The sequence below is a fragment of the Uloborus diversus genome, chromosome 8, assembly GCF_026930045.1.
Source record: "Uloborus diversus isolate 005 chromosome 8, Udiv.v.3.1, whole genome shotgun sequence".
In the NCBI taxonomy this organism is placed as follows: Eukaryota; Metazoa; Arthropoda; class Arachnida; order Araneae; family Uloboridae; genus Uloborus; species Uloborus diversus.
This window is the reverse complement of record NC_072738.1, coordinates 99649058-99675429: the sequence shown is the minus strand read 5'-3', so window position 1 is coordinate 99675429 and position 26372 is coordinate 99649058. Positions and strand designations below refer to the sequence as shown.

At 33.2% G+C, this 26372-nt stretch overlaps 1 protein-coding gene across 1 annotated transcript in view; it reads left to right on the top strand.

The window, feature by feature from the left end:
* The window catches only part of LOC129228508 (protein 4.1-like), a 109165-nt gene that overhangs the window by 65003 nt on the left and 17790 nt on the right, over positions 1–26372 (top strand). The window contains exons 5-12 of the mRNA XM_054863188.1: positions 766–841; positions 6950–6994; positions 8273–8446; positions 9650–9890; positions 10279–10376; positions 11145–11326; positions 14759–14949; positions 22420–22548. Coding sequence (XP_054719163.1) covers positions 766–841; positions 6950–6994; positions 8273–8446; positions 9650–9890; positions 10279–10376; positions 11145–11326; positions 14759–14949; positions 22420–22548 — 1136 coding nt within the window. The remainder of the gene's footprint in view (positions 1–765; positions 842–6949; positions 6995–8272; positions 8447–9649; positions 9891–10278; positions 10377–11144; positions 11327–14758; positions 14950–22419; positions 22549–26372) is intronic.

Genomic DNA, 26372 nt, shown 5'->3' with positions numbered 1-26372 from the left:
TTTGTTTAATTTTTAGTAGCGCTTTTTTTTTTTTGAAAAACTATGTGCTCAGGTTGAACTTATTGTGAGAAAATAAAAGTCAAAAACTTTATGAGCATCAAAAAGATTACTCTAGTTTAATGCTCTAAAAATTGTATTTTAGATTATAATGCTCTAGTGCAGTTTTTGAAGTAATTTATGTTGTTTCATTGAGTTCAAAAATAAAACTTGTTAAATATTTGGTTAAATTAGAAATCATCACAAAATAATTCGTAAATCATACATTAATGCGGATTGAGAATGCGGATGCAGAATCAGTCAATGAGACGTTGTATCCTAAATCCCAAAGTTTGGGACATTGTAGAAAAATAGCGTTTGCTCCCATGCAAGTGAAACTATTTTCTGTTCTGAGAAAGCTTTCTGTCGCAGAGACATAGGTTCAATACAATATTTCTCATTTGCACTGCTCAGAATGTGGAGAAATTTTTAAATGAAGAGTTTCGAAAATAAATTTTTGACACATTTTTAAAGAGGTTCCTAGTTATTAAATTTTATTATTATTTTAAAAATGCAGTTTGAAATTGGAGTTTGAGCAAGGATTGTTAAAAACAATGTATGATAAAATTGTTGCTTGCAGTTTTTTTAATTTATAAATATTTTACTCTTACATGCTAGCAACTAGGAACATCAAAGGTACATGTAGTTTATATTTTAAAATAAATTTTATTTCCTTGTTAATTTTTTTTTTTATTTTTATAACCCAGTACTGATACTTTTTTTTTGCAGGTGGGCCTTGGGAATTCGGCTTTGAGGTAAAATTTTATCCACCTGATCCTTCTCAACTACAGGAAGATATTACTAGGTTTGTAAGATGTATTGCATTTTATTGCTTTGAATGTTTCTGAGAAGCAAAGAGATTAAAAAGTATCATCATTCTGTTGTAGCAACTACAGTAGTTAAAAGACAAAGCATATTGGTTACAGTGTAGAAGTCATTAAAAGATAGAGGAATGCTTATAGGTGCGAAAAAATGAGTTGTTGCAAGTACACATCAGACTTAAAAAGTCTGAGGATGCTTCAGAGTTAAAATTAAGGGCGGGATTAATTATGGGAGGGATGTCATTCGCCTGTATCTTTCCTCTATTAGACCACTGGTTGATTGACCACAGTATTTCATCTATGATGAAAAGCTGAAACTTTATTGAGGGAACCACAAGTGAGGGATGGGGTCTTTGTCGGTTGCTTGTCCAGCCTTTTAAACTTGTAGTGATACACAGTTCCGGTTCTTTAATTTTTCCGAGCCAAGGCAAAAACTTGAAACTGCCGCCCTTCCCCATCTTCCCTTAAGTTTTTATATCAAGTTTCAACGAAAAAACAAACAGAAATAGGGTGAATTTGCTGCCCAGGGCAAGGACCTTAGTTTGCTCTACCTTATATCCTGCTCTGGTGATACAGAACAATCACCATAAGTCATAGGCACCCATATGCAAAGTTGTAAGGGGGGGGCTCAAATATTTTCCGCGTGGTTTACTGGATATTTTCCTCGTGAAAACTGATTTCAGGACATATTAGTCATTAAAATTTGACATTTTTAATAACTTCTTCATTAATGGCTGGAGAAGAAATGTTTTTAAATTTTTGCAGAGAAAAAAGTACTAAAAGCAAAGAAGTTCTAATTTCAAAGAAGGAGGGGGGCTTGAGCCCCCCTCCCTTGCCCCCTATATGGGCGCTCTTTCCATAAGTATTTTGTCTTGGGAAAAATTGGTCAGAATGTTGACCTCTGTTTATTGTCAGAACTCAGTTACATAGTACTGTACAAAGCAATTCTTGATTCAGAGGACTAACAATAAAAATTTGATATTCGACTGTTAAAGGCAAAATGTTTTTAGTGTGAATGAATTAAAACCTCAGAACCAAAAGATTGAAAACTATTGGATTAGTTTCTGATAATGGAAATATCATCCTTGCAATTTATTTTTTCGTGTTGTTTTATGCTTTTGAAAATTTAAATATTTTTGATGATAAAAATGCCCCTTAAAAAAACAACAAAGTTCACAGTGGAACCTTGTTTATCCTGCCTTTGCTTATCTGGCTTGGTTCTTTTCAAATTTATATTTAAAAATAATTCAACCATGACTAATATTTCAAAGTTAACGCATATGCTGTTCACTGTAAAAAGGAAAGACAAAAACTAAGAAAAAGAAAATAAATTTAGACAGCTGGAAAATTAAGAACTGATAAATTCATAACTCCTTAACTTGTAAAAATATGGTTTTGAACATTATTCAACATTGAGTAAGTTTATTTTAATTCTTGTTTGATATTCTATTGCTAATATCATTATACAGTAAAACTTTGATTTAACCAGGGTTCGAAAATATCCGCTATTTTGATATATATCCGATATTTTCAATCAGTGCAAACTTAAGTCATTAAATAGTAACTGCTTCTTTAAATTACTGTTGTTTATTTTATGTTATTATTATAATGCGCACATTTTTGTTTTCATTATTCATATTAATAAACATACATTTTGTATAAAAATTTACGTACTTTGAATGGCATTTAAGTATAAATGATATTTACAATTATTTGTAAAATGTGAAAATTTAATCTATTCGAAATCAATTATTGCATAACTGATGCATTTCTATTATATTATTTCAAATGATTAATCATTAGATGCTTTACTCATTTTTCTTTGGTTAACTGCTTTTACAAATTTTATACATTTCAGAAATAAAGAATATGCATTAGTCAGTACACATCCATAGGACATTTTTCTTTCTGACCAATTAAAATTGTTTCATTACAGATAATTTTATAAATAGAAAATGAATAAGGAATATTATATTAATGATACATAATATGTTATACGTATACATTACTTTCGATTGTTTTTAATAATAAAAGAATAATATTAATATGATTAATACATTTAATTGTTATATCACAAATGTCGTACTTCGAAAAAATAAATATCGAAAATATATAAATATACAAATAAATACAAATACAAATACAAATGTGACGACCAGCAACAGGCTCTGGGCCCAGCTAGGCTGGTCCTAGTCAATTAATTAGTCCCCAATGAAGATCAATGGCCCTCTTAAAGCTATCCACTCCCTTGCTCATTACCGCCTCTTCCGGTAAGCTATTCCAAGTGCCCACGACCCTGCTAAAGTAGTAGTTTTTCCTGATTTCCAAGTTAGCCTGAGGTTTAAATAGCTTAAAACAATGACCCCTCGTCCTGCTTTTCCAGCAAAAATTTAATCCATTTACATCTTTCATTTGGATAAATTTAAATAACTGAATCATGTCCCCTCTGACTCTCCTTTGCTCCAAGCTATACATGTTAAGCCTATTAAGTCTGGTATCATAATCTAAATCTGAGAGTCCCCTTACTAATTTAGTTAGCCTTCTTTGAACCCTTTCCAATACAAAAATATCTTTCTTCAGATAAGGCGACCAAAACTGAACAGCATACTCCAAATGAGGTCTTACTAAACTCCTATATAAAGGCAGAAGAACTTTCTTAGATTTGTTTGAAATAGATCTATTGATGAACCCAAGCATTTTGTTGGCTTTGTTACTAGCAATACTGCACTGTTGACTAAACTTGAAGTCCTGATTTATAAAGACACCCAGATCCATAACATTTTCTGCCTGATTTATGACTGAACCCTGTAAACGATATCTCATACGCTTATTTCCATGACCTAAGTGTAGCACTTGACATTTCCCTACATTAACTGCCATACCCCATTTATCTGCCCACTTAGTAATATGATCTAAATCCTCTTGCAGCTGTTTTACGAGTTCTTCATTTTCAACAATCCCCATAACTTTTACATCGTCAGCAAAACAATTCATGCTTCCAGAAATATTTTCATTGATGTCATTCATAAATATAATAAACAAAAGAGGCCCTAAAACTGATCCCTGAGGAACCCCACTTAAAACATCGCTCCAATTAGAATGATTTCCTCTCACAACTACTCTTTGCTTCCTACCAGTAAGCCAATTTCTAACCCAAAGTAAAGTTTTTCCTCCTATTCCAATGTCAGCTAACTTGCTGAGAAGAGCAACATGCGGTACCTTGTCAAAAGCTTTTTGAAAATCAATATAAACAACATCCACACATTTTTTGTTATCTAAAGCTGAGGTAACCTTGTCGTAGAAATGCAATAAATTAGTAGTACAGGATTTACCTTTCCTGAAACCATACTGCAAACTAGTCAACAGACTATTAGTCTCTAAGAACATCATGATCTTAATTTTGATCAAAGTTTCGAAAATCTTACAAATCACCGAAGTCAAACTTACAGGTCTATAATTCCCAGCAATACCTTTAGACCCCTTCTTGAAGAGTGGCGTTATGTTAGCCAGCTTCCAGTCCTCTGGCACCGTCCCCGAGTTATAAGAAGCATTGAAAATATTCAAAATAACATCCACTAATTCCTCTGCACATTCAACTAAAATTTTTGGATAAATATTATCTGGTCCCGGAGCTTTAGTTGCATTAATCTTTTTCAAATGAAATAAAACCTCTTCCCTGGAAAATACAAAATCCTCAAGCTGTATAATAGCTTGTGTCTTGTTAGTGTCAACTGTTGAGATACAGTTATCGTTAAACACACTGGAAAAAAAGTTATTCAGAACATTTGCAATATCCTTATCGTTTTGGATTAAATTTCCATACTCATCAACCAAAGGCCCAATTTGACTGTTTCGAGCTTTCCCAGAATTAGCGTAAGCAAAAAACCTCTTTGGGTTCCCATCAATGTCATCTGCCAGCCTTTGCTCCAATTCCCTTTTCTGAATCCGTACCAAATACTTAAAATTTCGCCTTGCCTTACCATACTGGAGCCTCTCCGCACTCTGACCAGTTTCTTTAAACTTACGAAAAGTGGCTTGCTTATAATTAAGAGCTTCTTTAGTCTCCCTGGAGAACCACATGGGCCAAATTTTGGTATTAACACCTTTTCTCCTAAATGGAACATAGTCCCCAACGGTTTTAGCAAGTTTATCCTTAAATTCCGTCCACTGCTGATCTACCTCGCTATTTTCCAACCCTGACGAAAAAACCTCTTTCAAGCTCTGCCTAAGTGCAACAAAATCGGTGTTTCTGAAATTGGGCACAAACCTAAAATTATCATCTTTGCACACTTCAAATTTAACCCGGAACCTAATGCTGTTATGATCACTATCTCCAATATGCTCCCCTACACTCAACCCCTGAACAAAACTACCTATGTCACAAAAAACAAGATCCAAAATGGCCTCCTCTCGAGTTCCCTGAGTTACAACTTGATCTAAGAAACAGTCACCAATTACTTTTAAAAATTCCTCTTCTTTGCCATTACCAGGATAAAAATTATTCCAATCAATACCCGGAAAATTGAAATCCCCCATTATGATAACGGATCCCTTACTGGACATGTCACTAATAATACGATACATCTGTTCATCTTGTCCCTGGTTTGAATTAGGTGGCCTATAAATGTTTCCAAAGCGTAGCTTTTTGCCCTTACTGCTCATCAACTCCAGCCAAACCATATCAATATCAGTAGGCTTATCATTTATGACCAATTCATTGCAAATAAAATTGTCTCTAACATAAAATAAAACCCCACCACCTCTTTTACCTACTCTATCCTGTCTGAACAAATTATACCCAGCAATATGTAATAACTCTGCATCAGATTCGGTAGCCCATGTCTCTGTAATTCCAATAACATCCAACTTCTCATCCATAACTATGCTTTTCAATTCATCCATCTTGTTCCTAATACTGCGAGCATTGGTATAGAAAACTTTAAGCATGCCTAAGTTGCTTTTATTTAACACCCTGAAATTTCCTAAATTACAATTGTTAACATTACTACTCTTGTTTGTCACTTTATTACCATTTCTAGCAATACCCAAAAACATTTCATTCTCTCGATACCTGGTGCTTGAACCATGCCCCCCATTCCAACTTAGTTTTTTGACTCCGAAGCCCTTAAAATTAATCCACTAACCATTTTGACCCCTGTAGAGCTCAGATGCAGGCCATCCCTAGCAATCCAATCCCGTTTACAGTGACTCCATACATCAATGAACCTGATACTGCGCTTTTCGCAAATTGACTTCAGTAGCAAGTTCATACACCTCGCACGTTGATTTAGCCAGCTCCTATGCACTCCATACCTGGGAAGCAAACCAACCACTTGGACATTCGTCGAAAATCTGGTTGCTTTATCCAACAGGGATTCCCATTCCCTAGAAAACTCCTCATTTTTACTGTGGCCTACATCATTTGTTCCCACCCACAAAGTAACCATGTCCTCCTTATTCAATACTCCCTTCTTTTCAGCAACCATATTAACGTCTTTTACCCGAGCCCCTGGTAAACAACACCTAGCCACCTTACGCTTTACTCTCCCAACTGTGTTACCCACCTCCCTTACCATAGAGTCCCCCAAAATTACACCCTTAGTTTCCCAATCTAACTCCTCATTTGAAACTTCCCCCTGAATCTCTGGAACATTTATACCCTCTACAACTGGCTTACACCCTAATGCTAACTGGGCTTCCAAAACTAGCATCTTAAGTCTTAAGTCTGAGAGTTCAGCACATTTAGTGCAAATATAATCCTCTTCAAAAACAGACTCATATTATTTTCAAAATAAATGTTGGATATATATCATGATATATATTAAGCAATATATATTGGCGAACCCTGGATTTAACGATACCTGATTTAACAATTACCTCAATTTAACCGATTCATTTGACTGGTCCGGATTTGACTGCTTTGAATGTCTATGCTTCTCAATTTAACGATATCCTTGATAACTTTTTCCAGTCCCTTGACAATCATTATATCAAGGTTATACTGTACTGTGATTATTTTTTTTTTTTTTCATCTTATTCTGGTTTTATTTTTTAAATTATGGTGTCTCATGGATGCCTTTTCATTTTTTTAGGTACCAGTTATGTTTACAAATTCGTAATGATGTTCTCTCAGGAAAGTGAGTTATTTATTTTATTTTTCCTTTAGGGGGTAGGGGATTCACATTTTTTTATTCTCAAGATTTTAATATTCAGACCGAATAATATCTGAAGTATGGAAGGTTATTGTGATGAGCAGGGAATTAAAAATTGTATTTACGTCCTAACAATATAAACTCTAATGTTAAAAAATTTAAAACTAATAATTAATCAAAACTAATAATTTATTAAATTTTTTAATAAAAATTTTCATTACCACAAATGGATGTGTTTGATGAAGTTCTTTTTGGTTCCAAAGTTTACTTTTTACAAAAGGATAGAAAGAAACTTTGGTTAGAAAAAAGCTCTTAATCTATTTAAAACAGTTAGTGTGTTTCTGCAAAAGCAGTACAGTAAACTCCCGGTTATCCACGGAATAGGGTGGCACGATAACCGCAGATTAGCAAAAACCACAGATAATCTACATAATAGGTAAAAAGGATACTTAGTGTATGCAATAGATAAAAAATATTAATAACATTCACACATTTATTTAAATTATAACTAAAAACATTGCTACATTGCATCTACTAACATTGAATGTAAAAAAATATATGTAAAATCTAAAAGCGAACAACACAATGATAAGTTTCAAAAAAAAAAATGTGAAAGGACTCGCGGATAATCCGACCGCTGATAATCGGGAGTTTACTAAATAATTTTATAAATCTATAAAAGATTTATAAAATTATTTAGTTTCATTATAAAATTATTTTAAATGATTATGATAATTAAGTCTTGTAACAGACAAATTTGAAAATATTCTTTTATTTCTTAAGTGTCATTTGTCATTCTTTTACTCATTACAAATACATTTTTATATTTGGTACTATTTTTCTAGTGTATTCTGGGTGGAAAATTTGTAAATTCAAAACAAACATTGAGTGTTACATGTAAATAAAATTAATAGTTCATTTCCATGGATACAATCATACTAGTTGTTGTATTGTCTTGTAATTTTTATTTGGATCTAGTTTTGAATTTTTTCATTACAAAAAATAAAACTACTAAATATAAAATACTTTTTTTTTTCTTTCCTCAATGATCAGTAATAACAGTTGTTTGCTCCTAAAAATTAATTTTAATAGAAAGTAAAACAATGAAACGTTTTTTACTGATTATGAAAGTTCTGTGGAATCTGGGCTTTAAAAACATTCTTATTTGCAGAATTATCAGTCTTTGATTGAACTTCACTTTAAATACATATTTTGTTAAAAGCTACATGCATTTGTTGCTGATAACTTTTTCTTTGCTTTTAGACTACCCTGTTCATTTGTGACTTATGCACTTTTAGGGTCATATCTCGTACAATCAGAGCTTGGAGACTATGACCCAGAAGAACATGCAAGCAATTATCTGTCAGATTTCAAATTCGCACCAAATCAAACTCCAGAATTGGAAGAAAAAGTAGCTGAATTACATCGTCAACATAAGTAATTTTTTGCAATTCAGTACTTTGTTTTTTCCCCTCTAAAGTTTTGTATATTTTTGAAGGATGAATAAAAAATAATTTTGGTAAAGCACCGTGTGTTGCTTTTCCAAGCAAACTGATTTGTATTTTAACTATAATTGGGGCCAACCTAACCTGGCAGCGTTATGGGAGCTAGGAAGATTCTTATCACACAATTTCCAATGTATCACTGCTCCGCTCCTTCTTTAATTACCATAATTAGTGATTATTCGCTTAACCACTGGAAAATTTGCATCACTTTTGGGACTATTATGCTGATTATTTTTTTATTAATGATTTTAGTGAAAAGCCTTCAGGGAAGATCAATATATCATTATTTTCCCCTAATATCAAAAGAAAAAGAAACTGGGAGTAAGATTGTGTTAAGTAGCAATTTAGTTGAAATTGATGAATAGAAAATCATTCAAATTTCATGGTGGACATTCTGAAGGAAAAATTACAGTGTGTATAACATAGCAAACACCACTTTCATCAAAAATGGTGTTTATTTCTTTTTTTTTTCTGCTGATGACGGGGTGGAAAAACATATTTTACAGGAAGAAATTTAAGTTAAAAACAAAGTTAGTTCGTAGCATAGGGGTGAGCACTTCAAAGTGATCTGTCAAAAATTCGATTTTGTTCTTTTTTTATTCCAATTTTAACAACATTTTACCGAGCTAATTATCATAACATAGACGAGTGAATTATCATAACATGTACGAGCAAATTACCATAACATAGGTGAGTAAATTGGGGAGAAATTCATCACCCATTTGTAAATATACAGGCGAACCAAATGACCTTTTAAATTTCTACTACAGGCAAAGCCGTGCGGGTACCGCTAGTAAATATGTAAAATTGTTGATGTTATAAACAAAATAGAATTCCAATTTATTAAATTGAAGAGTAGTTTAGCCCTGTGCTGTTGTTCCTTTTTATGGTTGGTTCATTTGAACAAAATTAAAAATGTTAAGAGAAAGGCAATGGCAAGAAGAAAAATTCTTGTTCTCTCTCTCTCTCTCTCTTCCATTATTCTCTCTCTCTCTCTCTCTTTCCAGCAGTGCCCTATTAAACTGGTTTCAGATCAAATTGACTTTAAAAGTTACTTGTAATAATTTGAAAAGAAAAGAAGACAACATTGTTGCAATTTGGTTAATACTCTTTAAATGATCTCTCTCTATTCTAGAGGACAAACTCCTGCAGAGGCTGAACTCCACTACTTAGAGAATGCCAAGAAATTAGCCATGTATGGAGTTGATCTCCATCAGGCTAAAGACTCTGAAGGTGTGGAAATCATGCTTGGAGTCTGTGCATCTGGTTTGCTAGTCTATCGAGACCGTTTACGGATCAATCGATTTGCTTGGCCCAAGATTTTAAAGATTTCATACAAGCGAAACAACTTTTATATCAAAATTAGACCAGGAGAGGTAATTTACTAGTTTTATTGTTTAAAATGCGCTGACTAAGCCAAGTTGAATGTATCCAAACATGTTTTAACTTACTAGCATTACTTCAATCATTTCTATTATACCTTTCTTCCATTGTATTTCCAAGTTTTAAAAGGCTGTTACTTTATAATTATATGAAAGCAAGCAATTCAAATATTATCTTTGGTTTTCCAATTTAAGGATTTGAAACTGATAATTTTATATAATTGCTTTAAAAAATAATTTTTCATAATTACTGACTTGCCTCATATTTTCTAAGAATATTGAGTATATATGCTATTGATGGAATTTCCTTGCTTGATTCGGTACAAAAGTGATCTGGGTGCTTTAAAATTTACTTAAAATAGATCTTTTGTTATTGTTTCAGTTTGAACAGTTTGAAAGCACAATTGGTTTCAAGCTGCCAAATCATCGAGCAGCTAAACGACTTTGGAAAGTTTGCGTTGAACACCACACATTTTTTCGGTAAGAGGAAAAAATACTGTTACTTAGTCTTGCTATTTAGAAGGTTTTTAAAACTACTTTCTTGATAGTGGCTACTGCATGGCATTGACTGTAATTTTAGCTGTGCCATATAGAATCTTATGCATCTGTAACCTCCCCCCCCCCCTTAAATGTAACCATGACTTTGAATTTTGATTATCCACTAACAGATTACAATTCCAACTTTGTAATAGATATGTTTGAAATTAAATTTGACTTAGTTTTATTTACGATTTATGCATTACTTCATTTGCAACCAATAACAACGCTCTTCTAAATTTTAAATAATAACAGAGCCCTCTTTGATGGGAAAAAAAACCTCTCCCTTGCTAAGCGAGAAATAAACTAATGAGATAGTAACAGAGCAGAGAGATGGCACTAATATTAGCTTCAATGTTAAAGGGAATTCTTCCCTGTGAAGATTTACTAAGCTACAATATATCATAAATTTTATAATGATAAAAATAATAACATTAAATTTTACTTATTAAAACATATAATAAATAATCATCTGTAAAAATACTTTTTATTACTGTTTCACTTTCTGGAAAACTAGAATCTTTAAGCAGGAATAAACGTATGTGAAAACTATTGAAATATCAAGAGTTTGAGTTATGTTCAATTATAAATATGGTTCAAGATCTACGTTTAATAAAATTAATGCTCCATACATTAACTTCAGTAATAATTTAATGATATTAGTTTTGCAGTTGTTCTGAAGTGTGTAAAGTTGTTTGCGCTATCTTTTAGGTTGATGATGCCAGAACCTCCGCCCAAGCCAAAACTTTTTCTACCTCGCTTCGGCTCCAAGTTTCGATATTCAGGTCGAACACAGTACCAAACAAGAATGGCGAGTGCGATGATTGACCGACCTCCTCCTCATTTTGAACGGACCATGAGTAACAAACGTTTCACATCCCGAAGCATGGATGGTGGAATGTCTGGTAAATTTTTATTACTGATTATTTTTTCCTTTTTGTCAATTCTGTTGTATTTCTGAAAATGTGATTTTGTATAGCATTTTCTTTGGATCTGACTTTTGATCTCTCATCTTTTTATAAATTCTTAAACAATCAAAACAATCTTTTACAATGTTTTTTTTTTTTGGTGAAACCTCTAAAACTACCTCTTGTTCTGTGAAAAAATTGTCATTAAAGTTTGTTAAGAAATAATCGATATTACCATTAAACATTTTTCAAAAATATGGATGGACGTTCACCTCAAAGATGCAACCTTTGTAACTAATTTTTAGTTTATTAAATGCATGTGAAGTAATTGTACTGTCAACTGCATAGTTTCAAGAACAGAAAAATGCTAAATGAAGTCAAATTTTCTCAGAAGTGTTGGGTAGAACTACTATTTCTCAAAAACAAAATTTTACTCTATCCCTCTCTTAACAAGAGGACAGTAATGGGTGGGTACTTTTTTTTTTTTTTTTGAAACAGTAAAATTTGGAAGCTAGAGGCTCCAGATCTTGAATGCTGTGCAGTAAACAAACCATAGTTGTAGCAATTAATTTGAGAGTAAAGTGCAGAAAATTTTTGCTGGAAGTATACGCAGTCATTCCAGTCTTTATCTCAAGATGATTGCTGTTTTTTTTTTTGTTTATCATTCAAATTATTTATCTTAATTACTGTGTAAATAAAGGATATGATTACAAAGCTTTAGAATTTTACCATTTCCTTAAAAGTAAAATTTTATATCAGTTTCCATTTGTTAGGTAGGGTGAGATTTTTATGCAGTGTGCTTCTTTGAAACTATACTTTGAGAAAGAAAAAAATAATAATACAAATATTTCTCAATTTTTCTGTAATAAAAATGGGTTATTTTTACTTTTTAGTGTAGAAAAGACATGGTACTACAAATTACTCACTAAACTGATTAATAATAATTTATTTTATGATCAGTTTTCTGGAATTTTCATTTTGAGTTTCTGTAAGCTTTGAGCAACTCATTGGCCCTAAGAATGAAGAAAAATATCATGGTCTCTGGTTAACTTTTACCAGTGGTGGCGATTCAGGGTGGGAGGGGCAAAGGGGGACCCCCCCCCTTCCCCCACTTTTTATGGTTCATTTATTTTAGTTTCCAATTTAGGATCCAAAACAAGAAATGATTACAAAAAAAGCAGAAGTGTCAAAATTTTTGGATCATAATTATTTGTTTTGCTTCGTATATCTGTTTACGAAACATTATTTAGCACAAGCAGTAACTTTTAGTTTATGTATTCATTGTTTAGATATTAGTAAATCAATTGTTTTACTTAAACAAGCCATACTTGTTCAATGAATCTATTACCAAGTGTTTGTGACATCTCAAAATACTTTGGGGTAAATAATGTAAGTTTAATTCATGTCTAAGTGTTTCTTCGAGGAAAGTTATTGTGTACACAATTCATCAAAATCTTTAAAAAACCGTGAGTTAAGCTGTTAGATTTGCATCAATTACCACTCATATGCTCTCAAAACCAGCCTTAGCAAAATTTTGTACTTTTTTTTTCTTCTTTCATTTTTTTGCTGCAGTAAAAATCCTACGACTTTTAGTTGTTGATTTTTTTCCCCTCTCACTGTTCAGTCCCAATCACCGCCTCTGATTTTTACACTTATTTAACATAATAAATATGGATATTTTTTACAAATACAAATACAAAAGTGACGACCAGCAACAGGCTCTGGGCCCAGCTAGACTGGTCCTAATCAATTTACAATCCCCAGTGAAGATCAATGGCCCTCTTAAAATTATCTACTCCCTTGCTCATTACCACCTCTTCCGGTAAACTGTTCCAAGGTTCCACTACCCTGCTAAAATAATAATTTTTCCTAACATCCATGTTTGCCTGAGATTTAAATAGCTTAAAACAATGACCCCTTGTCCTATTTTCAGTGCTAAACTTCAGCCTCATAACATCTTTCATTTTAATAAATTTAAACAACTGAATCATGTCCCTCGGTCTCTTCTTTGCTCAAGACTGTACATTTTTAGCCTTCTAAGCCTGGAATCATAGTCTAAGTGAGAAAGTCCCTTTATTAGCTTTGTAGCTCGCCTTTGAACCCTTTCCAATACATTAATGTCTTTCTTAAGATAAGGAGACCAAAACTGAACAGCAAACTCCAAATGAGGTCTTACCAAACTTCTATATAAGGGCAGAAGAACTTCTTTAGATTTGTTTGAAATAGACCTATTGATAAACCCAAGCATCTTATTGGCCATGTTACTAGCAATGCTGCACTGTTGGCTAAACTTTAAATCCTTACTTATTAAGACCCCCAGATCAGTAACTTTGTCTGCCTGACTAGTGACTGAACCTTCCAAATAATAACTTGTACACTTATTTCCATACCCTAAATGTAGCACTTGACATTTCCCTACATTAACAGCCATACCCCATTTATCAGCCCACTCCGTAATATGATCTAGATCCTCTTGCAGCTGTTTTGCTTGTTCTTCATTTTCTACAGTCCCCATAACTTTGACATCATCAGCAAAACAATTCATGTTCCCAGAAAAATTTTTTTGAATATCGTTCATAAAAACAATGAACAAAACAGGCCCTAACACTGATCCTTGAGGAACCCCTTTTAAAACCTCACTCCAATTAGAATAATTTCCCCTTACAACTACCCTTTGTTTCCTTCCAGTCAGCCAGTTTTTTACCCAAATGAAAGTTTTTCCTCCTATTCCTATATCAGCTAATTTGCTAAGTAGAACAACATGCGGGTACCTTATTGAAAGCTTTTTGAAAATCAATGTAAACAACATCTACAGGCTTCTTATTGTCCAAAGCCACATGGTAATTTTGTCATAGAAATGTAATAAATTAGTTGCACAAGATTTACCTTTCCTGAAACCGTACTGAAAACTAGTCAATAGATTATTAGTCTCTAGAAAATTTACTATCTTAATTTTTATCAATGTTTCAAAAATTTTGCAAACCACCGAAGTTAGACTCACAGGTCTATAATTTCCCGCACTCCCTTTAGACCCTTTCTTGAAGAGCGGTGTAATGTTAGCTAGCTTCCAGTCCTCTGGCACTGTCCCCGAGTTATAAGAAGCATTGAAAATATTTACGATTACATCTGCTAATTCCTCCACACATTCAACTAAAATTTTTGGATAAATATTATCATGTCCCGGAGCCTTAGTCTCTTTAATTTTTTTCAAATGAAGTAAAACGTCATCCCTGGAAAATACAAAGTCCTCAAGCTGTACTATAGCTTGTGTCTTGCTGGTGTCAACTGTTGAGATACAGTTATCGTTAAAAACACTCGGAAAAAAGTTTCAAAGGTGAAAAAAGTTTTCACCAGTTTCATGATAAATAATGTGTTTTAACATAGCAAAGGTAATAAAATCTTTTGAAATATTTTCAGCTCTGGGTTATAGAAATAGAACTTGTTCTGAATCACGAACAGAAAACAAACGTCATACTTTAGCTGGCCCTCCTTTTAGAAGTCCAATGGGTGATGATTTTAGAAAAAAGGATAAGCCACCCCCTTCGCCCACAAATTTTGCACAACCCTATGAAAAATCTGCAGAATTCTTCCAGCAGCAGGAAAATAAGGTATTTATAGAACTCATAATTTGAAATTGCTTGTAGAAAAAATTATTATGCTTCTGTACACCAGCTCTATGTAGTTCAGAAAAGAATAATATTCATGAAAAATGCAACTTACTGTTCAATTTATATCAACTTGCAAAATTTATTTCCTTTTTAAAAATTACGAAAATCGTTTCAAAACTGACTAACATAGAGTCACTTCTGCAGTTTTTAAATAAAAACCTTTTTATCATTTAATTTTTGAAATGTTGTCCTCTTTGTTCATACTAACGAAAAAAATGAGTCTAATCCCGCTCATGCTGTTTTTATATATACATTATAATATTTGTTATTTTAATATATAGTGAACTCCAGATTATCTGTGTAAATTATCCGGGAGCCTTAATTTTCTTTCTTTCCTTCTTTTTTTTTTTAAATTTCCCATCCTTTAGATGGAATTTATTTCTGCAATGTAAAATGAGTTTTGGCCTGTTTTTACTAAACATGAATTCCAGTTGAACCACGAAAAAAACTGAGAGATTCTGAAACAAAAGAAGAAGATTCCATTCATGGTTTAACAGATTTAGAAAAATTGCTGATCAAAAAATATCAATGAAGATAATATCATTGAGTGGATCAATTGAGACTAATGATCCAGGCTTGGAGCATGTAACTTTTGTACAGATGATAAAGAAAGTGTTACGAAAGAACTCAAAGAGAGTGATAAAAAGATATTTATGTACAAAGAAACTGAGAGACGATGTGGCTTTAACTTACATGAAAGGCCTTATTCAGCATTTGGACAAAGAGCATCCATTACTTTATGATACAAGAAGTTCTGTCTAGAACTAGACGAGCCTACTTTCCCGTATACCCATACTACTTTCTATTACCTGATCAATATTCTCAAAAATAGCTAAAATCGCAAATTTTTTTCAAATATATTTTTAAAATAATTTAAGCTGATTTCTAGGAATAAAATATTCCTCACTTATCTAAAACTAGTATGTTGTAGCCATCACGAAACTTTCTTCTATATTTTACTCTTTTTTTTCTGATCCCTCCCCATGCTTGACGAGGAAGCAATATTTTCAACAAAAACGAAATTACACATGCAAAAACTTGACGACCATCCCAATGTCTGAATTATTGCAAAAGCAAAGCAAAGAGCGAAAATTGAAAGTTATTTTAAAAGCCTTGCTTGAATTAATTACAAATATTTTATTTGTTAACAAATATAAGATGGCAACAGTTAAAAATTTTAAATCATTGAGATAATATTTCTGATCATTTCCATACAATTAAAATCACGAGAAATACGCAGACGACAATCTATTACGATTTATCTTTCTTATTGTTGCATTAATAAAACTATTTTTATTCGCTAAAAAATAATGATAATAAAAATAAATCAGCACCTCTTGGCGCGATTGGCGCCAAAGTTGAACCAAAGCCTGTTTACATATAGATTCACATATATTCCAAATTTCAACCAGAACGTAGCATTACTTCTTGAGATAGGGCACTCAAAATGTAAAAAAAGAACGGGTGATTGCGCTACCCCCTTTTTAACTGTTGACACAAAAATAAAATCAGTTCTTATACCCACTAAGGGCTACTTGCCGATAAATTTTTCTTTCATTCCGTTCATTATTTCTTGAGATACAGCAGTCACAATTGACGACAAAAAACGTTCTATAGCTCAACCCCCGTTTGAGTTATTGACACCAAAATTGAATCAGCACCTGTTCCTGTTAATACCAACATATGGATCAAATTTTGTTTGATTCCGCCAGTTACTTCCTGAGGAATAGCAAGCACGCGTAACTCGAAAAACGTCCCATTGCTCCACCCCCCTTGGAGGAATTCGCGCCAAAAACTAATGGGCACACGTTCACATAGGGGCACATATGTGTACCAAATTTCGTTCGATTTCATGCGGTAGTTTTTGTTGTAGAGCGGCCACAAAAAACTGGTCACACACAGACGTGACACACATACACACACACATACACACACACATACAGACAGACAGACATTTTCCAAAAATGATCGAAATGGACTCAGCACACCTCAAAACGTTCGAATCCGTCAAAATTCGAAATTCGAAAATTTGCACGAATCCAATACTTTCTTCTATATATTAGATATAGAAGAAAGTAAAAATTAGATGCGTAAAAAAAAATAAAAAATAAAAAAAAAGCAGCAACTTTTAAACAAAGCAGTTAATACACTTTTTTACATTAAAAAAATCTTTAACAGCTTTCAAAACGAAAAAATAATAATTAAAATTAATAAGCTCATTAAAATAAATTCATCATATCAAAAAAAAAAAAAAAAAATCGTTAATTTTCCCCTTGTTGCCAAAAACAATTTTTAAATGAATTAATACGCTTATCAAAATAAATAAAAACAATAAAATGTCAACTTAAAGAAATAATTTTTTATTGTCAAAAAAAAAAAAAAAATCGTCTGCGCATATCTTTATGTAGAAACATAAATGACTTCGAGTTTATTCACCGAAAACTGAATACCTAAATTAAAACTTTAGCGTAAAAATAAAAACAAGTCAGATCAACAATAATTATTTCACAGTCAAAACCATAGCTGTGGAGTCGGAGTCAATCTCATTTTGGGGTAAAGGAGTCGGAGTCGAATATCTAAGAATCGGAGTCGGTCATTTGTCCTCCGTGTATAAATTTTTGCAAAAGCTACGAAGTCGGAGGAGTCGGAGTCCGATTAATTGTCGGGCACAGGAGTCGGAGTCGGGGTCAAGTGCCCCTAAATTCTTGGAGTCGAAGTCTGGAGTTTGGCGTCAAGAGCTATTTCCAACAAAATTTGTTTGAAGTAAATCCGCCTTCAAGTACTGAATCTACATTGACTTTCAGTTTCCCCATAGGCGCTAATGTTAAGGGATTTGAACTGTTCAAAATTGAACGGAAAATTGTTCAAATCAGAAAGATATTTTATATACAAGTTTTTCATGAAACGCTTTTTCCTACAAAGTTTGTTTGAAGCAAATTCGCCTCACACTTCGGAATTGCCTTGAATTTCCTCGTAGGCGCTAATGTTAAGTTTTTTTGAACTATTCAAAATTGAACAAAAAATAGTTCAAATCAAAAAGTGAAGTATGGGAATGAGATGTCCTTGCCGAGATCTTTCGAACAAAAAAAAGTTCGTTCGAATCGGACTATTCATTCAAAAGTTATTAGGGGGGGACAGACAGACAGACCGACAGACAGACCGACAGACAGACAGACCGACAGACAGACAGACCGACAGACAGACAGACAGACCGACAGACATTTTTCCCCATCTCAATACCCTACTTTCCAATTTTTAATTTTTCAATATTTATTCAATTATTTTATTTATTTTTGACTTTTTTTTTTGTTTTTTGCGATATTTTCAAGATGCATTAAGCCTTCTTTCATGCTTTCTTCTTCTTTTTCTGTCTTTTACTGGGAAAGTAGGCTAAAAACAGTGCTAAAAAACTTCAAATTCCTAGTAATGAGGAAATGTCTCTATAAAAAAATGCAGAAACCTTTGACGGATTTTCTAATGAAATAAATATTTAAATTTGTAAGCAGTGGAATATCTCCCCTCCTCAAATAGTATAATTATGTTACCTACTTTATGTATAAATTATTTAAATAAATATTTACATTGATTTGTTTCCTATTTTTATACTTTGGTGTATTATCCGCTAAATCAGTTATGACAGCAATGCTTGTCTATATAGCAAATAATTAAGAGTTTACTTAAATTTAAAGATTTGAAATTTTATTGCTCTTTTACATCAGAAAAAAATGTTATCAGATTGTTCTCAAAATTTCTACATTAGAAGGAAAATGTTTTCTTTCTGATACTTGGATTCTAACAAAATTTCAAAATTTTAATCACTGGAAAATGTAAATCATAATAGATTACATTTGAAATGAATGCAAATTTTCTTCAAAACAATGCATTGAGATTGCATTTGAAAATTACCTTTTTAGTGGGGTTTCTGGTCATAACCACCCTGATATGTATATAAATTACTCTATTAATATTTGCGACATGTGTTTAAACCATGCACTCTGGGTGGAATTTTTTCTAAAACCTCTCTTCTGGCTGGGCCACTGCTCGGGTTACTGAAGCAGTGATCCAGCCAGAGGGACCGCTACAACTTTAGAGTGAAACACGTACATGTGTTTTGAAGTTTCAAGCAGGGCCGATCCTAGCAGGTGTGCAGGGTGTGCACCGCACAAGGGCGGCCAAAGCAAGGGGCGGCCATGGGCTGCATCATATTGTTCTTATAATCAAGCAAAATTCCTCAAGAATTTCTTACAAGATAACTAATAATAAGTCGAATAAATATGCTGAATTTTAAATGTTCAATTATCAAAGTACGTAACTGTCGATTTCCCGACAGCATTGCATAGTTTAAGAAAAATAGAATATTAGGGAACATTTTGTTGGTCTATTGTTCATTAATATCTACTCTTTACACACATGCTTCATTTGGTTGCAAAATTTGTGACAGAACCATTAATCAGGCATGGATACAGGGAAGGAGAAATGAGGGAAATGGCCCCCGACCTGAAGCATGAAAGGGTGCCTTCTAAAAGGAGCACCGAGACGGCCACTAATGTTTACCCCCCAAACTTTTATAGACCTAAACAATGAAGACATATTTTATTTATAAAAAAAAGAAGCTATACTGATTAGATCGTCTCGCAAGCATTTCAACAACAAATTCTGTGTTCAACAATCGTGGACGCGTGGAGAGAAAGTGGATAATTGCGATTCCCTTGGGAGTCAAACATATTTGAATGACGAACTAAAATTTTGTAATTTTTCCCCTTTACGGCAATTTTTTCTAATTAAAATCCCTAATGAACTGCCCGGTTTCTGATCAGGTATTAGGACTCTTTCACCGGGAAGCAAATTTAAATGTGCTCCAAAACAAAGATCCAAAAGGATGCCATGATCTCCTTGACGAGACTAAAGAAGGCTTAAAATTGAGTTTCTAGGACTTAAATTTCGGAAAATTTCGCTGGTTGAACCGCCGATCTTAAGGACCTAATTAAGTCTCTGATTCCCCCTTCCACCTTAACTTAATCAAACATAGTCTAAAAATGTAGGCTCTAAAATCCAAAATGTGTTTTCAGATGACAGCTTTTCCTAATGTCATCGAAAATTGCTTAATGACATTTTTCGGATTTCTTTTTCGAAATTTTTGCGATGGAGGGTCCCGATATTTATTGTCAAACATAATTACCAAAGACAGTCTCAATTAGCATCTTTAAAGAGGCCTCTAATCCCATCCCCTATCACTTGACGTATTGAAAAACAAACTAAAGCGTTTTTCAAACATCAGTTTCAAGAACTTTCGGAGAAGGATCCCAGATCCCCTTTTCTCCAACTCTATCACTATACACCTCAAAATTTCGTTTTTAGATGGTTCCATGGAGCCACAGAACCCTTCCTGCCTAAACTAGCCTGAAATTGACTTCAGTTTCAAAAAACAGTTCGTGAGGGCACACTGAACCCCCCGCCCGCTCTTAGTCTCATCGTTCTCAAACAATGCCTAAAATATGGTTTTGGGTCTTCAATTTCTAAGAAATTCCGGATTAGAACTGCCTGACTTACGTAACTTTTCACGGCGCTAGGGCATACCCATCAATGGTCGAGGTGAGGTGGACAAAAGTCAATAGTTGTATTTTTTAGATATCAATATCGAAAAATATCCGAAAGATCCACCAAAGCTTCCCAGTTTCGTTAACGTCACCAAAGATAATATATAATTGCTCTTTTAGAAATATCCGCTTGGGAGCCCCAAAACCCTTCCTTCTCAAAAATAGCCCTTATAATGGATTTTAGTTCCGAAAAATATTTCGTTTCAGAACATTTTCACGTTACCCGTAACGTTTTTAAATATAGCCAAAAATGGGTTTTTGAAACAATAGTGCCGAGAAACACCCGGAGGAAGGCCGCCAGATCCCCTAAACCGTAAGCAAAGACAGCCTAAGATTGCGTTTTAAACTTCAATTTCGAAAATTTTCGATGGGAGATGATTGAATCTCCCTCCCTCTAGCAACGTCAACAAAGGTGATCCAAAATTGCGTGTTTAAAACTTTAGTTTCGGAAAATTTTCGGGAATAGCGCGATCCTTCCTAAGCTACGATCACCAAAAATAGTTTCAAGTTGATTTCAATTTTGAAAGAATTTTAGGAAAGAGCTCCAACATTACTTTCCCCAAAAGTCTCGAAAAAGTTCCTAAAATTGCGATATTTGATGTCAATTTTGAAAATTTCTCCATGGAGAAATTTTTAATGAATATAACCAACTCTTTTGTCCTTGCAACCAAACACAACCAAAGATGAACTAAAACTATTTTTCATACGCCAATTTCGATAATCTTCTCGGAGCGATCCCCCCTCCTCCATCCTTCCTCTGATGTCACTGAAGACAGACTATAAAATGCGTTTTTACGACTAGTAAATTTTGGCATCTATTACTCTTAAGATATAAATTGCACCTAAGGAGTTTCCTACTATAAAACTTTTCTTCCTTCTTATAAGTTCATCATTCTTCTGTTTTCTTTCTTTCTTTTTTTTAAAATTAGAACTTGGTATAGAAATTTGAAGAAAGATTTATATGGACGTTAAAAATTAGTCAAAATATGCAAATTACTCTTAAGGGGCGGCACATTAGGTCTTTGCACACGGGCGGCCGACACCCTAGGATCGGCCCTGGTTTCAAGGAACTCTTTTTTTTTTAAGTAAAACTCATTGTTGAAAAAAGCGTTATCTCGCTGCAATGTACTAATTATTGTTGTATAACCAAGTTGTTATACAAGCGACAATTCATAAATTTTACTTAAAAAGAAGTAGACAGTGACACATGGCAAAAACGACTAGTTTGAACTATGTGTTGTTTTGTCGGATGGATGGCAAAAGTATTTTTCATTGAATATTCAGCAAATATCTTCAAGAGATCCACCAATAAATTTACCAAATGAACATTAATCTAATTCATGTATAAGACCAGTATTCATTGGGGAAAAAAATCTACCAAACACTTAATCTTAGTAAGCAAAATACACAGTTGCTCTCTGTTTAGCGACTTTCAAGGGACCACAAAAAATCGTCTTTAAGTAAAAAGCGTCCTTAAATAAAATGCTTTTAACACTGTAGTGGACCATCTGGGACCATGAAAAGCTGCTGTTAAATAGAGAAAGTCGTTAAATAGAGCGTCGTTAAAAAGAGAGCCAACTATAGTAATAAGTCAGTTATTGTTAATGACGTTTCATTGCAATTTTACTTGATTTTAATGTATGCAATAAAAGTAAAATAGATACCATATTTTTTAAAAAAACTGCTTAATTTTCATGCATATTTATTATTAGTTTTTTTTTTTTTTAAATCTTTATTTGTTGAGAAATTTTTATAGTAATTATTGATTTTGGAAGAAAAACTTACTTGCTAAAATATTTTCCTAAATTTTTAGAGACCTCCTGGTGGAATTGCAGTATTTCCAAATCTAGATCAGTACAGAGCTAATCAACCATCTCCAGACATTACACTTAATGGGCACTTCCAGCCAACATTAGATGAAAATGCTAGGAAAATAGCAGAGGTAGTTTTCCAATCTCATCATTAAAGTTTTGTTTATTGTAACTTTTTTTGACTCTTGATCGAAAAGTTTCAATTTGTGTATAATTGATGTATTATGAAATAGTTGTGAAGTTTCTATAAATAAGCTCACATAAATATTTTAAAGAAAAATAAATCTAAAAACTAATACCTTAAAACCTTGCTACAACGATATCCGATACAACGATAATCCCTCTACTATGATAATATTTTGTTGTCCCAGTGAACTCACATAGGAATTAATGTTATCCTCCTCTTAATATTGCGATCTTCTCTACAGCAATAAACATCTGTAAAGCGTTTTTTTATAAATTTTCAACCCCTGTTGATTACAATAATTTGGTTTTCAAGTACCATGAAATCCCGAAAGTACCTCCCCCCCCCCCCCTATTTTCAAAACGAAACTTATTACTTTCAATATTTTTCCTTTAAAAAGGGTTATTTCTAAGTTTCGCGGTCCTTTTTAAACAATGTGCTTGCTTCCCAAAATGGCGTGGTGTTGGAGATTGTTTATTTTCACACGTTAGAACAAAAATGCACCTTCCAAAATAAATAAAAAAGCAGTGTATAAATTTCTTTTGTAACACATATGAACAAAAAGAAAATGCGCGCCCTTGTATCAAAAGGTGTCGAGACATTTTGAAAGGAATAAAGAACTGAAACCTTCCCCCCCCCCCCCCCAAAGATTGTTCTTTTGTTTTGTTTTAGTCACAGTGTTTTTTTTTTTTTTTTGGAAAAGAAAACCTGCACATGGAGAGGGCAACTAAACATCTACCTAAAAATGCTTGCCAAGTAAAAAAACAGAAAATATTCATCTTTTTTTTTTTTGAGCGAGTGGCAAATGATGATGATGCGAAAAGGTGTAACATTTCCATCTGATTATGTCATCACTGTCACATGATCCGCAAAAACAAAAGATTTGATTTTGTTCAGTACTAGTGTATTTTTCCCTAAGATGGCATGGAGAAAGCAAATTTTATTTTAAGATAAACTCAACGTTATCAGCGATATTGATGATGGAATGAAGCAGGTTGATGCAGCTAAGAAATATGGATTATCTCCATCTACAGGTGCAAAGTTCCTCAAGAAGAGGAAACAGATTGAAGATGCTGTGAGCTCAAATTCAGTTAATCCAAAGCGAAAACGACTAAAAGTCGCGACTAATGAAAACATTGATGCTGCCATCCTAAAGTGGTTTCAAGAGATGAGGGCAACAAATATCCCAATAAATGGACCCTTGTTATGTGAACAAGCACGGAAATATGCTGCAATGCTAGGGAACGAAACTTATAAAGCTAGCAATGGTTGGCTAATGCGTTTTCGTAATTGCCACGGAATAACTTTCCAGGAAATTCACGGAGAGAAAAAATCTGCTCTGATGAATGAGGCAAATGCCTGGAGACAAAAGAAGATGAAGGATATTCTTCGAAGTATGCACTAGAAGACGTTTATAACACTGATGAAGCTGGGCTGTTTTTTCAGCTCCCACCTGATAGAACATTGACGTTTAAGAGTGAAAAGTGTCACGGCGGGAAGAAATCAAAACAAAGCTTGACTGTTCTTCTTTGTACTAATAGTACAGGAACACACAAAATTCTCTTGTTATCGGCAAATCACTGAAGCCAAGGTGCTTTACGAATGTGAGGAGTCTTCCTGTGAAATGTAAAGCCAATAAAAAGGCTTGGACGGCATCAAAAATTTTTTTATGAATGGTTGCTGAAGTTAGATAAGGAAATGAAGAAGAGGAAGAAAAAATAGCATTGTTGATTGATAATTGCTCCACTCACAACTCAATTCCAAAACTACTATACATCGAAATTGTTTTTCTTTCCCGACCAACTGCACTTCCATTTTGAAGCCACTTGATATGGACATAATTAAGTGTTTTAAAGGATACTATAGGAAACATTTGGTAGAATCAATACTTCTAGAGATTTAAAATAAAGTAGAAGACCCTTTTAAAGCTGTAAATGTTAAGGACGCATGAGACATTATTGCTGGAAGTTGGTGGGCAGTGACAGAGAAAAACATTCTGAATTGTTGGAAAAAACCAGTTTATGTGTCTTGGAAGATAAAATTGTATCTGATTGTGATGAAAACTCCACAGACAGTGATATTTCAGATGATCAGGAAATTGTTTTGAATCTCCAAACATCTGTGTCCCAACTCGAGGAAAAAATGAGCATGAAATATGGAGTGAACGAGGAGAATTATTTGACAGCGGATGACAATCTTACTGTTTTTGCAGGAGTTACAGATAAAGAAATTCTCTCTGAAATTACTGGCGAGATAGAACATAGTGGTGAAGAAGACGATAATGATGATAATATGAGTCCATCACAATCCCTTGTTGTCAACTAAGCAAGCACTTCAATCAGTCAAACCTCTGTGGACATTTTTTTCAAGTCTTCCATCTACGATGGGGCGGGGGATCTACGATTCCCGAAATGAAAATTGTTTTCGTGCTTTAGACTCAATGTATACCTTGTTGGTTAACAGTCAAAAAAGTGACCAAACAAACAAAATTATTGGGGTTTTTTCAATCAAAACGGATTTTAGGTAAGTTTACAAGCTTATTTTCGGAATTTATTTCAAATCATAGTAATAGTATTTAATCATAATTAACACTTTGCCAATAAATGTATTACATACTATATATAAAAACATTTATACCTAGGTAGTACATGTACTATAACACTTAAATTAAAAAAAAAAATATTGTATTACCAAAATATATAGGCCCTCGATATAACAATAAATCCCTCTACAACAATATATTTCTTTGCTCCTCAAAATATCGTTGTACTTATGTTTTACTGTATTATCATCAGTCTCCCTAATCCTTGAATAATTGCCAATTGTAAAAGGAATTAAACTTTTGAAAATATATTTTAAGATTTTAACTTTGCTGCATTTAACTTGGAACTATAACAGTCTTTAAAGTGAGGAAATACTTATTTACATCTAATTCTTTTTTGTGTTTATTCTTTGTATATTAATAAAGATAGTATTTTCTCTTTGGACAGGTGTTTTTGTAACTTCATCATAAATTTATAGCTGTTCATACAAATTTGCTACGTTTCAAATACGTAGGAAATTGAAAAGATATTTTGCTTCAAACAGCAAGGTCTTAAATGTAGTGCTTCATAGTAAAAATGACAGCAAAAATATTGTGCATGCAACAGGGTTTCAGTTCTATTGAATGAACTATGGTGCAAAGTGTCATAAAAAATGACACCAATACAAGGCTATTCTGTCATTTCGAATGTTTCTTGGGAGGGGGGGGGGGTCAAAGGGTTTGTGCTCAATGCAAATTATATTGAAAAACCATGAAAACTACGGCCACTTTATGAAAATACATTCATTTCTCCAAGTCAGTGGGCTAGTTGTTCCTCTTAAACCACTTAAATGATGGGTGTGATGCAGAGATAAATGCTCCCACCCGACTTCAGTTTCTAACTGTATCAGGATCTGTCCTTCTTCCCCTAGTTTCAAAAAATGTCTGAATTGAAAGGGAAAAATATTTTTATTATTTATTCTCATTATTTCATAATTTGTGCCTAAGGATAACAAAAAAAGCTTTCAATGCATGTAAACCGTAAAAAAATTATTCTTAAATTTGGCTTATGTGTAATTATTTAAAAGCTTATTGATTTACAGAGTAAAAAAGTTATTTAATTTTTTTCTTTCCTTGCTGACATTTTAAATGACTTAGTTTTTAATAACAATTTTAGTAAGCAAAACTATTCTTTAAAAAAAAGAGAAGTTTAGTTAGTAATGTTGGACGACCAGTTTTATAGGTGACAT